The 14,369-nt window shown below is 41.8% G+C and overlaps 1 protein-coding gene across 1 annotated transcript in view; it reads right to left on the bottom strand.

Moving 5' to 3' along the window:
• ADGRA2 (adhesion G protein-coupled receptor A2) overlaps positions 1-14,369 on the bottom strand; it is a 127,070-nt gene that overhangs the window by 6,428 nt on the left and 106,273 nt on the right. Inside the window, exons 9-15 of the mRNA XM_069986822.1 lie at positions 7,491-7,683; positions 6,773-6,922; positions 6,526-6,687; positions 5,856-6,074; positions 5,395-5,584; positions 3,783-3,991; positions 1,443-1,567 (exon numbers count right to left, since the gene is read on the bottom strand). Of these exons, the coding sequence (XP_069842923.1) occupies positions 1,443-1,567; positions 3,783-3,991; positions 5,395-5,584; positions 5,856-6,074; positions 6,526-6,687; positions 6,773-6,922; positions 7,491-7,683 (1,248 nt within the window). The remainder of the gene's footprint in view (positions 1-1,442; positions 1,568-3,782; positions 3,992-5,394; positions 5,585-5,855; positions 6,075-6,525; positions 6,688-6,772; positions 6,923-7,490; positions 7,684-14,369) is intronic.

The raw sequence follows: 14,369 nt of genomic DNA on the forward strand, positions 1-14,369 counted from the left end.
AGTGCTTTTATAGGTTTGACACTGACCTACAGGGTAGCTACCAATAGGTGGCAGTAAAGATACTTGGACCAGGAATGTAACAGTAGGTGAAAGTAGCTTAAAACTTAGCTTTTATTGGTATACATTAGGAAACACCATTCCGTAATTTGCAACACCAATGCAAATGTATAAAATTCTATAAAATCTGGTTCTATTGTATTCAGTCAGTAAACCAGCAGTCAAAATGTTGTAAGACATTATTCTGAGAAAGGAACCACGCTCACTACGTGTTTCTGTCAGTTGTGTGATGTCATCAGGGGAGATAACATAGGGTATTGTTTATTAGCAAGTGTTAATATATTATAGTTTAGTGCAAACAGGGGTACATAAGTAAGGTATAGTAGACATGAGTGTAAAGACAGTCGGCTGATGGCTACTCGCTGTACCCTAAGAGTGCTGCCTTGGGGGACTTGGTTAGAGCCATATTACCTTTTGTGATGCTGAGGGATTTCCTGAAGAAAATCTGCGCTCTAACCTGTTAGATCCTCAGGTGGTGTCCTGTCAGCATCAGCATAATCTGCAGTGGCATATTGCTGGATGTGCTCGCAGCCGCATCTGTTATGAACGCTGGACAGTTCTCTCTATGATCATGCAGAGTGCTTCATGAACACTCTGCCTAATCATCAAAGGGGTTGTGCAGCGTTATAAAATTGCTGGCCAATTCTCAAGTCGAGCCATTGATATTAGGCCCGCCCAGTGTTCAGAATAGACGCGGCCACGAGCACCTCCAGCGATCTGTCACTACAGATTACGCTGATGTTGATGGGACACCTCCTGGGGGCTTTAACGGGTTACAGAGCAGCTTTTTTTTAGGAAATCCCTAAGCATCGCAATAGCCAATATGGCTCTAACCAAGTCCCCCAAGGCAGCACTCTCAGGGTACAGTCAGTAGCAGATAGCCGACTGTCCTTGCCTACTATACCTCACTTATGTACCCCTGTGTGCACTAAACTTCAGTGTATTAACACTTGATAATACCCTATGTTATTTATTTCCCCTGATGATGTCACACAATTGTGACAGAAACGCGCAGAGGGCATTGGTTTTTCTGGGTATACATTATACAACATGGTTATGTGTATTTCTTTAACATTCTTGTGCAATTAGCCACAATTCTCTTACAACATTTTGACTGCTAGTTTACTGACTGAATACAACAGAACCAAGTTCTTTGCCCTGACCTCTAGGTTCTATAGACCTTTAAAAACAGTAATATCTCTGTTCTCAAACTTAATGGGTTCTGGACAGCATTTTGAGAACCGAGCAGTGTTTTCCTATAGGAAATAATGTAAGTAAATGTAAATACAGCCACACATTTGACTTAATACTCTCATATTACTCTCACTTTATAACTTGTTCACATAGTTTTGTTTCTGAGTGAATTTTCTGTAGACCTCACCTACCTGTGGTTTATAATGTAGGTAATAATGGTGGTGAACAAGCAGAGTAGAAGTATAGCAGTACAGTAGATGACTGGGTGCAGGATGTCAGGGCTATGTGTCTGCTGGGGTGGGAAAGTGTTCAGTTCCTGCCAGGAAATACAAAAACATAGGTGTCAATGACAAATAAAAGGGGTTTCCACAAAAAAATCGTCAACTTTTTATTTTTCCAGCAGTGGAACCACTCTATCCATGGTCTATGTCCACAGCTCATCTCCAACAATGAGAAGGAGCTGTCATATCAGACACGGCCATTGTGCAAGAGTGGCGCTCTTTCTGCAATAAACTTGACTCTTTTAGTACTGATTTTTATACTTTGACCCTTTAATTGACTAAACATACATTCAGTCTTTTGTTAAAGACACATTTTCTTCTTTCAAATCAACTGATCGCAGCAAGTGCCAGAGATTTGTAATTTACTTCTATTAAAATAAACTCAACTGCAACCCAATTATATTAAAGTGAATGGAGCTTAAAGGGGTACTCCGGTGAAAAGAAAATATTTTCAAATCAACTCGTGTCAGAAAGTAATATAAATTTGTAAATTACTTCTATTTGAAAATCTCTAATCTTCCAGTACTTATCAGCTGCTGTATGATCTGCGGGAGGTGGCGTATTCTTTCTAGTTGACACAGTGCTCTCTGCTGCCACCTCTGTCTGTGACAGTAACTGTCCAGAGCAGTAGCAAATCCCCATAAAAAAACCTCTCCTTCTCTCCAGATTGGAAAGAATACCACTTCCTGCAGGACATACAGCAGCGGATAAATACTGGACTTGAGACTTATTGATTAAAGCAAATTACAAATCCCTGGCACTTACTAAGACCAAATGATTTCAAAGAATTTTTTTTTTTTGTGAACTACCCCTTTAACTGAAATAATATAAAAGTAGTAAAGTATAAACTATGATGTGGTTCATTTAAAGAGCCACATAAAGCATTGAATGTGCGTCACTGGAATTAAACTTTCTTGGTGACCAAATAGTTATGGCCAAACACACAATGTTTCTTTGAAGCTTCTGAAATGCACAGAAAGAAGCAACCCAGACAAGATTTGTGGCTTTTGACAGCGGGGTTATCAGAGTTTGGCAGTGACTTGATCAAAGTTTGCTGGAAGGTTGTCAGATCTGAAGAAAGGTTAACAAGATGTACAGCAGTAAGCAAGGGTTGTAGGAGAAAGGGCAAACATTTGGTAAAAAACATGACCCAAGAATATTTAAAGGGGTAGTATCAGCAGATTAGATGAATCTATCCTGCTCATATGTCCCTACTGCACAGGAGACATTGAAGAGGAAGGTATGTGTCTTACGTTCCTCCTCTGCGGCATTCCGCTGCAGTTAGTTGTTTGCTCCATTGTCCGGTGAGATAATTAGGAGCCCCCATAGCGCATTTCCCGGCTGGTAGCAGATTGGCACTATGGGGGCAGGCAGTGCTCCTAACAGTGCCCCAGTGCTCTTAATGGTCTCACTGGACCATAGAGCAAAAGACTTACTGCACCAAAACGGTACCGAGGAGGAAGGTAACAGACATACCTTCCTCCTCAGCATCTCCTGCTCTATAGGGATATATAAGCAGGTTACATTTGTTTAACCTGCTAATAGTTCCCCTTTAAAACTGACATTAACGATGATACATCAGGATGTAAAGATCACTGCTTGACTTCCATCACCACGCTCCCAGAACTCCTGTGGTATCCTTTAGCTATTGGTGTGGTGGCCACATCATGATCAGCTTCTTTTTCTGCCCTCACTGATCATACAGATCAGCCACACAGTTCTCTATATGATCAGGCAGAGCGCTTCATGAACACTCTGCCTGATTATCAAAGGGGTTAAGCAGCATTATAAAATCAATGGCCAATTCTCAAGACGAACCATCAATATTACAGTGGTGGGGGTCTGACTCCCAGCATCCCCTTCAATTAAAAGTTTGAACTAACGGTGGTACTGGTGCCAACAATGCAATCTCTATGAGGCTTACCAGTGCTCATGCCTGAATCACCATACTATTTGTAGGAGTGGTCCAAAGCACATCAGCTTTGCCTGGTTCACTTTAATGAGAGAACGTTGCAGTAACCTCCAGTGCCACTACTAAGACTATGGCAGTGCAGGTACAAATGCTGGTAAACATTAAACAAGATAACCCCTTTAAGTATGCCGTCAGGAAGTCTGGCAGTGGTGGATCCCCCTGACCATGGAATTCAAGAATTTCAGCAAGATTTTTATTTTCAACAAAAAGTGCATCCTTTAGTCCTAAAAATATGGTAACCTAAAATGAGCAAGTCTTAGAGACTAATGTGATCTTACCGTCAAGATGGCAAAATTTCCGAGCTGTAGACACTGCATGCTGGTGATGTTTGGCTCCTCTGATAGAAGCTGGCAGCCCTCTGAGCTCCAGCCTCCATATCCTTCCAAGGCTTTGAAGTTCCACTGTGCAGGAAGCGGGTTGGAACCCTTCACTAGGTGCCGAAGAGTAACCGTGACCGGATCAGTGAGGTTACTAATGCCACAACCTCCTGGCAAACAATACAGTACCAGAATCAGTCAAGTCATTTTACTCCTTAATTCTGATTCTATACAATATTAACCATATTGGTAATGTTTAGTGAGATTTTCACCCTAAATGTACTGTAGAACAACGCAGCCTGATGGGGAACAGCACAGCTGGATGCCAAGCTGCTTTTGTTCTCTGATATCAGCATAGCGCTAATCCAGCTTTCAGGTGAACATCCAGACCAAGTGATACAGATAGGGATAGTAACTGGGAAACTGAAAGATGCAGGAGTGGGATCCAGGTTCTACCCCATTTGTGGTAACTGGTTGTTCAAATAACAGCTGGTTCAGTTAACTGGGAAGATGCTGGATCCCCGTACCAATGCCCTGGCTGAACATCAATTGTAAACGCATCCTTAGAATAATGGAAATAATCCTGGCCAGCAGTGTACAGGATGGTGCTTGAGGGGGCACAGGAAAGGTAAGTACATAACATACAGTGGTACAGTAGGGGCACAGTCTAAGGCTGGGTTCACACTACATATATTTCAGTCAGTATTGTGGTCCTCATATTGCAACCAAAACCAGGAGTGGATTAAAAACACAGAAAGGATCTGTTCACACAATGTTGAAATTGAGTGGATGGCCGCCATATAACAGTAAATAAATGCCATTATTTCAATATAACAGCCGTTGTTCTAAAATAACAGCAAATATTTGGCGGCCATCCACTCAATTTCAACATTGTGTGAACAGATCCTTTCTGTGTTTTTAATCCACTCCTGGTTTTGGTTGCAATATGAGGAACACAATACTGACTGAAATATACGTAGTGTGAACCCAGCCTAATAGTATGTTTATATATATATATATATATATATATATATATATATATGCATAACATAAGGGGGGACAGTATATTTGACTACACTTAAGTATTTCTTAAAGGGAAACTATTAGCAGGTTAGATGAATGTAACCTGCTGATATGTCCCTTTTATGCACAGGACACTGAGGATGAGGGTAAGTCTCTTACCTTCATTTCAGTGCTTTTTCCATGTAATTAGTAGTTAGATCTTCAGGCTAATTGAGCATTTTGGAGCCCCCAGAACAGTGACCTGGCCTGGCCAGCCCACCCATCAATAAATAGCAACAGAGCAGGCCACTAGTTCAACCCCCAGTTCTTCAAACTACCCAATTAGCCCGAGGATATAACTACTACATGGAAAGAGTGCAGAGGATAAAGGTAAGAGACATACCTTCATCCTCAGTGCCTCGAGCACAAAAGGGAGATATTAGCAGGTTAGATTCCTCTAACCTACTAATAGTTTCCCTTTAACACCTAATGGACAAATATTTAAACGCCCGAATGCAAAATTAGCAATACCTTTACTGATGCTATTATAAATTCACTAAAGTTTCCTTACGTGTTCCAACATATATGACAGGCGTAGAGATACTTCGTCTTTTCCCATCTTCTGCCAATCTCGAGGAGTTCCCTACACTCCTAAAAAGCTTTCCATTCCTGAAGGCCAGGACTTGCAGTTTGCAGGTTTGAGAGGAAGACAAAGCAAAGAGGCTCCGAGGTAGATGAACAGAGGCCAAAGCAAGGCTGTTCTGGAGGGAGAGAATGGTGATGGAAACTGGTCTTATTATGCATTAGTTGTATCTCTGAGACCATATTACACATACTAGGCTTAGCTACAGTAACCGAGAAGCAGTTTCGAGAGATATTGATGTATAGTGAGGAAACAAATGATGATTCCGTATAAAACACAGCAACGACTCAGACAGTATAATATTGGCCATGATATATTCTACGTTCATCTGTTACCCATAATATATCCTAAAGTACTCCAGAGAACAATATAAGACTTGTTTTAGGTACCTTGACATGGAAGTTGGGCAGGGAAACATTGGTCTGCCCGGTGGTACAGCGGAACTTCAGTCTCTGATCAGTATGTGTGTTGGCATCTTGTTCTTTCCTGTCTCTGTCCGCCTTGTGGTTACCTCGTCCTCCATCTCTTCTTTGGAAGGCCGTGCATCCTAAACCAACAAAACTGTTGGGTATGATGAGGAAGGCCTCTAGGGCAATGTTCCTTGTGCTCTGTAATAGCAGAGAAGAATAAAATTATTGGGCACATAAAGAATAAAGATAAAAGATCACCAATAGATCAATGTATGTGAAAACTAAATAATTCCAGCTATAAAATGAGGCCTAACAAACTACTGCTGCAGTCTCTGCATTTCTTATAACCGTAAGTCCATAAGAATTTCTGAGACCTGTAAGTCCATATGTTATTGATAGTGTTGAGCGGACCTGCTGAACCGTTCGGGTTTGGCAACATTCTCAAAACCTGAACGCTGAGCAACTGACTCCCAGCGGCTGGAGAAGTTGGACGCTGCCTTAAGGAGTCAACTTCTCCAGCCGTCAGGAGTCAAATGCTGAGCGTTTGGGCTGGAAAACATTGCCGAACCCTAGCAGTTCGACAAGTCCGCTCAACACTAGTTATTTATGTAAGAACCTAGTTATCATTAGTGATGAAAGGAGCTCATACCACAGACAGGTCCTGAGAGTCACTGCTCAGTGTCAGTATGGCAATCTTCTCTACCGTCTGGACAATACTACTACAAGCTTTGTCCTCCACCTGAGCCATCCACAAGATATGATCATCAACCATCATCATATTACTGGCCATCTCCAACATGACATCTGCCAGCTGAAAGCAAAATAGCAGTTTTAGTACAGGGAAAAAAAATATTCTTCCACATTTTATCCTCATAAAAGTCCATGATATAACTTACATCTTTCACTTGGTCAACTAAGCCGATTAATTTTTCCATCATCTGAGCCACGTAGATGACATCCATCATGTCGGAGAAGTTGGCCGCCTCTGCCGTGTACATCCGCAGCTGGTGAGCCAGGGTCAGCACATTAGATTCATTGATTGGCATCTAAAGAGTAGAAGGTGAGTTTAAAAAATTTGTAAGAAGTAACTAAGTACTCTAGAAATTGGGAAATCTGTTTCTGGGATGGAAAATAGCTTAGATAGCCCTGCAGTTTCCAACCCTGACTTTGAGCCTGAGTCGCTCCTTACTGCTGCCACTCAATAGAAGTTGAATGGTAGCTAAAAAAAAGTATTTTAATAAAGTTATATTACAAAGTAATAACTTTATGAAAGCAATGTATTAGCAAAAAAAATATATATCTTTTTAGCATCTCCGGATTCAATAGTGGACCCCAAGTACAGCTCTGGAGAAGAGAACTGATTACTGGAAAAGCAGTTCACTTCTCAGGAGATGAGGTTTGTAGAATAAAAGTTGTGTAGGACAAGACAACATCTGGAAAACGGACCTTACCAGATGCAGAACTGGTCTTATGTAACCTGCTGTATATTTGTTTGTTACTGAACATAACAGCAATCTATGAACCTATACGGATTATTCTCTTTCAATTCTTTTGATAGGATTGTATGATTCTGGATTGATAACACATGTTATTACACAGGCCGGCACTACTCACGGACACGAAGGTGTACAGCACCCGGGTGATATCGTTCTTATACAAGCAATTTGAATAGTTCCCTTCCTCCCACTGTCCCGAGCGATCGCAGCGACGTGAAGCTTTCTTCTCCTGTCCATTTGCTGAGACGGACATGAAGGGATACTGCAAGCAGGGCTGATAGGACGTGATACCGGCCAATGTGCGGGGCCACCTGTAATCACATCAGAATTACAATTTAATGTTTAAAGACAGACAAAAATAGATAATGTGGTTGCAGCAAGACTCATAACTTCATTCTGGTGATAACTTATAAAAGTCAAGGAGCCACTCATAGGTTAAATGGGTTATGCAGCGCTACAAAAACATGGCCACTTTTGCCCCACTCTTGTCTCCAATTCAATTAAGCTCCATTTACTTCAATGGAACTAAGTTAAGAACCCCACCCAATCTAATGACAAGAGAAGGGAAAAGTGGCCATGTTTTTGTAGCACTGGATAACCCCTTTAATGGTTTAAATGAGATTTAGTGTGTGACTATCCATAGGGGACTGGAACAGATACCAGTATGGAATACGTACGTACTGTATGTACCTACCTTATAAAGATCAGGTAATGATTTCTATTAGGCAATTTTTCTTGGGTGCAAATTTTCTACTTCTAAGTTAGGATATACAACTTGTTGCTCATTGATGTAACTATGTGTCGCACTAGAATGTAAGATTTACACCAAACACAACAACCATCTATGCTGTCATTATTGCGCCTACTGTTGTTGCTTTATGCAGAGAAAATGCCATAGAGACCTCTGCCTTTTATTCTTGTGATAGTTTGTATGGCAGAACCCCCACTGATACGGGGATATTTCAATGGTTGGAAAAAACAAAAGAGAAGAATCCCTTTAAGGTGTAATATAAATAATCTGTCAAATGTAATGCACCAATTCTAGTATATGCCATATAAATGAACCAGTTACACCTAAATTATGATGCCTTAAAACATATAAATAGTAAGAAAAAGGGGCAAACTAAATAAGATCCTTTATGTATGACAGGTATATGATACTGACTGATAGAAACCACAATGGTTACTATAGGACATTCTACGAATCTTCCGCATTGACTGTGTTGTTTAATATAAAAAAATGTTTCCTGGTTCGGACACGACTGCATACTTATAAATAATGGAAAAACACTTTGATTGTCTGTTACTCAGAAGAATCTTAGAGCTCTGGCGAGATCTTAAAGGTTTGAGATGGAAAACTCTGATCAAGAGAACTGGCGGCGGGGCGTTGTGGGATGTTACTGATTTCTAACTGATCGTTTTTCCTGCAGAGCCCAAGTAAATAATACACGGAGCCCTGGAATGTCTGGAATAAATCAGAGTAAATATGTCATCCTGCCAGAACTGCGCAGAGTTGCTAAAGTGGTTACAGCCAGCAGGGGGCCCGGCTGGAGCAAAGGACAAGAAAATGTTATGCAGACAGGCTTCCACCATAGCGTTCATTTTATAAAGGGGCCGCGTCATCATAAAGCTGGCAAAATGTTCATGTCTCCACAACATCCAGGACAGATTGAAAAGCACAATTTAAATTGACTTCTTGGAACTTTGCCGGTCAAATTGTTTGCACATTTAGCTTCAGTTACTGATTATTACATGGAATCAATAGATGCTAGTTGACAAGATCTCGGTAAAGTCATGGACATGCGCAGTGGTCACAGCATGGTCGTGATGCAGTTATTATATCTGTCTGTACCCAGACCCTAAAGCTTGATTTGGTGTATGTTAGGGTTGGGGTACAAACAGGTATATGCTTGGAAAATTATCTCAATGTACTCACTATAATCCTACGCTGAGCACAGGCCTGCCATGGCCACAATGATATATGTCCTACACAAAGGCAACAAAAACCAACTTTATACAAATATATAATACAGGTCCTAAATTATTCTACATCCATGATTATAATGAACATATAGCCAGTGTCTATGAGCCAGTGTGGGGAGCGTTTCCAGCTCTATGGCAACATGACTGCAGATGTCGGCAGGCTTGGTTGAGTGCCAGCGCGCCTGAAGTCAGGACGCTGCACCATGGGTTGGATCATTTTACCCACGTGGGGAACGGTCTATATGTCAGTGGTCCACCGGACAATTAATGGAGAATTTTTATTAAAGTATTGTATTGCCAAATGACCAATATACACTTATTACGGGAAATGCACATGAAGTGCTTTTTTCCCTGCACTTACTACTGCATCAAGGCTTCACTTCCTGGATAAAAGGGTGATGTCACTTCCTGGATAACATGGTGATGTCACTTCCTGAATAACATGGTGATGTCACGACCCGACTCCCAGAGCTCTGCGGGCTGTGGCTGCTGGAGAGGATGATGGCAGGGGGATGCTCAGTGTCCGTCCAGTGCCCTGTGTCCCACGGTGTCCCTCAGCCATCATCCTCTCCAGCAGCCACAGCTCGCACAGCTCTGGGAGTTGGGTTGTGACATCACCATGTTATCAAGGAAGGGACATCACCATGTTATCCAGGAAGGGACATCACCATGTTATCCAGGAAGTGACATCACCATGTTATCCAGGAAGGGACATCACCATGTTATCCAGGAAGGGACATCACCATGTTATCCAGGAAGTGACATCACCATGTTATCCAGGAAGTGACATCACCATGTTATCCAGGAAGGGACATCACCATGTTATCCAGGAAGTGACATCACCATGTTATCCAGGAAGTGAAGCCTTGATGCAGTAGTAAGTGCAGGGATAAAAGCACTTCATAAGCATTTCCCATAATAAGTGTATATTGGTGATTTGTATAAGTTTTGGGGGGGCAATACAATACTTTAATAAAAAATTTTGCCGGACTGTATGAGCAGACAGTATGGGGGAAGTGAGACCTCTGTGAGCAAATAGACACAAAACACACGTTGGGGGTGACTGCACACAGACATGACAGGTAATATCATGGCTTTATATTTCCTAGTATATTCTTGGACGGGGAACTTTGGTTTGTGAGGCTTAAAGGGGAACTATCAGCAGGTTAAATGAATTTAACCTGCAGATAGCCCCCTATAGGGCCTGGGACGCTGGGGAGGAAGGTATGTCTCTTACCTGCCCCCTCTGTTCTGTTAGTCGGGGTACACTCCGCTCCGGAGCATTGTTAGGAGCACTCCCCCGTCATCCAGTCTGCCCCCTCCATTGATTATCATTAGAAGGGGGGGCCTGATGACATGCAGTGCTTCTAACATTGCTCCGGAGCGGTGTTTACCACAACTATCAGTGCGGGACTGATGCCCGAGAAGGAAGGTTAGACAAATTCCTACTCGGCGTTCCTGCTGCTATAGGGGGTTATCAGCAGATTACATTTGTCTAACCTGATGATAATTCCCCTTTAATATAGGTGATCAAGGATGCCAGGTTGTTTAAGGGGGGGTGCAGTCAACTTATACTTGTATCAGTACTGTAGTAAGCAGTAGGTTCATATTGCTATATGTTCATTATAATCATGGATGTGGATCATCATGCTTTCATATTATGGTCATTTGTGTATTATTTCCTGTAGTTTTATATATCATGTGATTGTCAGAAATTCAGAATAAAGGTATTGTGTTTGTATAGTTGGTTTTTGGTGCCTTTGCGTAAGACATAAATCAGTGGACTCACTAGTAAACTACGCTTGAGTCATTAAAGTCTATAGGGCCCATGCTCAGATACTTCAACATCCAATTTTGAGAGGATGCTAACATATCCATGCCACAGACACATGGCACCATAATCGCAGTATGAATGCACCCTTAACTTTTTCACTTAGCTTCCATTCTGCAGCCTGTATGTTTTTCCATACAGAGCAGGCTTTTGTGTCCTGTCCAGAGTGAAAGGAAAGTAACCTGTCAGCTCAGTCTCCAGCCCTTATCGTTCCATTCCTGAATGATCTTCTAAGCTGGTTTATGACCAAATCGAAGGTCAACTTTGATCCGGTGATAAATCAGCTTAGATCACTTCAGACCCTTTATTTACGCCAGGAAGATCAGGATGAACAATACTATAGGTTCCTCTCAGGAAGCCAAAAGCAAAAAAGAAACAAGACCCACTTACTGTGAGTGCACTATGCAGACGTATGTGTATTATGATAGGGACACTATGAACAACCATAGAGAAACATGAAAAGATGCCTCCATCCCAAATCCACCGTGGGCCCCTAAGAATGTCAGCACCTGGTCTATGAACCCTGTCGCATGTCCAAAATGGCCAAAGGAAGATAAAGCAGGATTTAATGTAACATCTGGTAACAGCTTCTGCCTGGATATTAACTCTGCAAATCTCTCATTTCCCTTGGTACCTACTCCTACATCCTTCTCTGTTTCAGAAGGCACAAGAAAGGAGAGCGGTGGGAGGAGAGGGGACCGGCTAATTGAAGCCACATTGGCCGCGCTGATAATTTATATTCCATAAAGCAACAGAGAGAGCGCTTGCTCTGCACGGCATATAACCCTTTATTCTATGGCCAAGCGAAATTCCAACACCTTGAATTTTACGCCCTGCGTGTTCTGCCAGGACGGAGCATGTGAAAGGAGCCTTCACTACGATTCTTGTTAATGGCTTACAGATGGGACCAGACCTGCCCAGTTTAACACCTTCAGTGCCAGAACCAACCGATCCACAATCTGGGATTTCTATTAACATACAGGTGTCCATTAAAGCATCTCTTCCTGTTTCACTATAGAGGGGGATAGGTTGAGCAGATCCCTTGAGGGTGAACCACTTACCCCAAACATTTCTTACAATAAAGCATTGCATCAGAGTTTTTACATTCCTCTGGTCTCGAGAGTTAATATAGTAAGCCCATTGCCAGCACAGACTATAGCATTTTGCAAATTTTCTGATCTTTTCTACAACTATTTCCCCTAGACTAACCCTATGATTCACTATGTCGTAAAATAAAATGGCTTTTAAATGAGCCAATGACCCTTTTCCAGTGCTGTCGGCAGATTATCACCTATTTTCTGTCACGGGGGATAACAATCATCTGATATTAGCGCCATGCAAATTAATGAGACGCGCAGAAGGACGGCTATAAAAATCGGTTATTGCGACCGCCGTAATGAATTGATTCCTTAATGGCGGCTTTTTCTAATCTCCGAAAATTTCTGGCTAACATATGGTTGTACGGTATAACATCATGGCCATCCCATGCATTCAAACAATTAGCTATTTCTGCCGATTCATATTTGAGATGACCGCCATGTTTATTAAGAAAAGCTTTGCCTTCAGGGGAAAGTTTTCATCACTGCGGCCGCTATATTATTTTAGGGAATTTGCCTAAACTCGTAGCGGGATATTTTTCCGAATAAATTTATGCTGTCTACTAGCAATCCAGATGACCAGATCATTGCTGGGAAGCTGCTAAATTAAAAGGCGATGAAAAGCCAGAAGTTATCCGGATACTTTGGCCAAGGCCAGTACTGGATCTATTCTAAGCTGACCACCTACATTTGTGGAGAAAAGAAGCGGTGATAAGTGCTGGGAGCCTAATGCGGAATATCCCATGTATGGGCTTTACTACTAACTGTGACAACACATTTAATACTACTATATAGGAGGCCGGGAAGCGGAAACCACAATACTCCCACACTGATGCTTTGACTCCCCATTCCCATCCCTAAGGAATACCGATAATTATCCCAAATGGAGTCAATGCGAACACCAAAAAATATAAGAAATACATTAGACCCCAGATGTAGCCATTGGTGAATCACGTAGGGTGTGGTTGGCGTTCCCAGGGACTATCCTGCTTGGGGGATATCATATTGTTACATTCAGCCTCTTTATGTTTTTGCATCCATTAGCCTTGTTTATATACGTTACAATTGTATCCGTGTGTTATTTGTAGCTTGCATTGGTTATATAATTATTTAGTGGCTGATTTTAGGACTTTATCCCTATCACTGTTTTTGATTGCCCCCAGGTCACCCACACATGTTTTATGGCGTCTTGCGCTCTGTTGTTAATAAAGTCCATTCCTGTTTTTAATAAATAGAATTTAACATTTTTTTGGCATCACATTGGGTCTAGCACGTTTGTTATATTTATAGTTTTTTTTCTCCATTGCCATTCCTTGTAAGAACAGTAAACCAGAACCATATTACATATCAAAGGAACCTGTAGGTGCAAACGGCACTGTTGTAATGCATCCTAATAAAATCATATTATTTTCCCCAAGTGTCCTTTACATACCGTGTAAGAACATCAAAACCATATCAGAAATATGTTTATAATATGTGTAAAAAGGCTTCATAAGGTCTACATAACACGGCATCTATCCTAAGAAGGAGCTGCCCTTTCTTGAGGACCACCCCCGACACAGGATTTAAAGGAGAGGTCCAGCCAGACCATTTTGTTAGCCAGTGCTCAGACCAGAAAGCGGCCAGGGACACGGGGACCAGATCAGCAGGATGCGGCCACAAGCAATTGAGCGGGGGGAGGTAAGAGCATGCTTGTAAGCGCAAGTTGTTTCATCAAGACAATCCCTGTCAATATACCTATTGAAGCATATGGACACCATAGAGGAGCAATGCCCACTCGACATACCCCTCTAATATCTAAAATGGGGAACTACTCTATAAGAGCAGTTACCTACCATGTTCATACATTACATGGAAGGCATGTGGCCTGAAGTGACAGCAATCATTAGAAAAAGAACTCTGCACACACAAGCTGCCAATCCTACAGATCTTCATTACAGATTGGTTCGTGTATTTTGTAACCTTCTACCCCTACACCTAGTAAGTCACCATATCTCTATGGCAAAGAGCCTGAAGATGGTCTATGTAACTTGTTGATCGCCTAAACCGTGAATAAAAGAAATTTAAGAATTGCTAAATGATCTGG

Source organism: Dendropsophus ebraccatus, chromosome 1 (genome assembly GCF_027789765.1).
Source record: "Dendropsophus ebraccatus isolate aDenEbr1 chromosome 1, aDenEbr1.pat, whole genome shotgun sequence".
Taxonomy (NCBI): domain Eukaryota; kingdom Metazoa; phylum Chordata; class Amphibia; order Anura; family Hylidae; genus Dendropsophus; species Dendropsophus ebraccatus.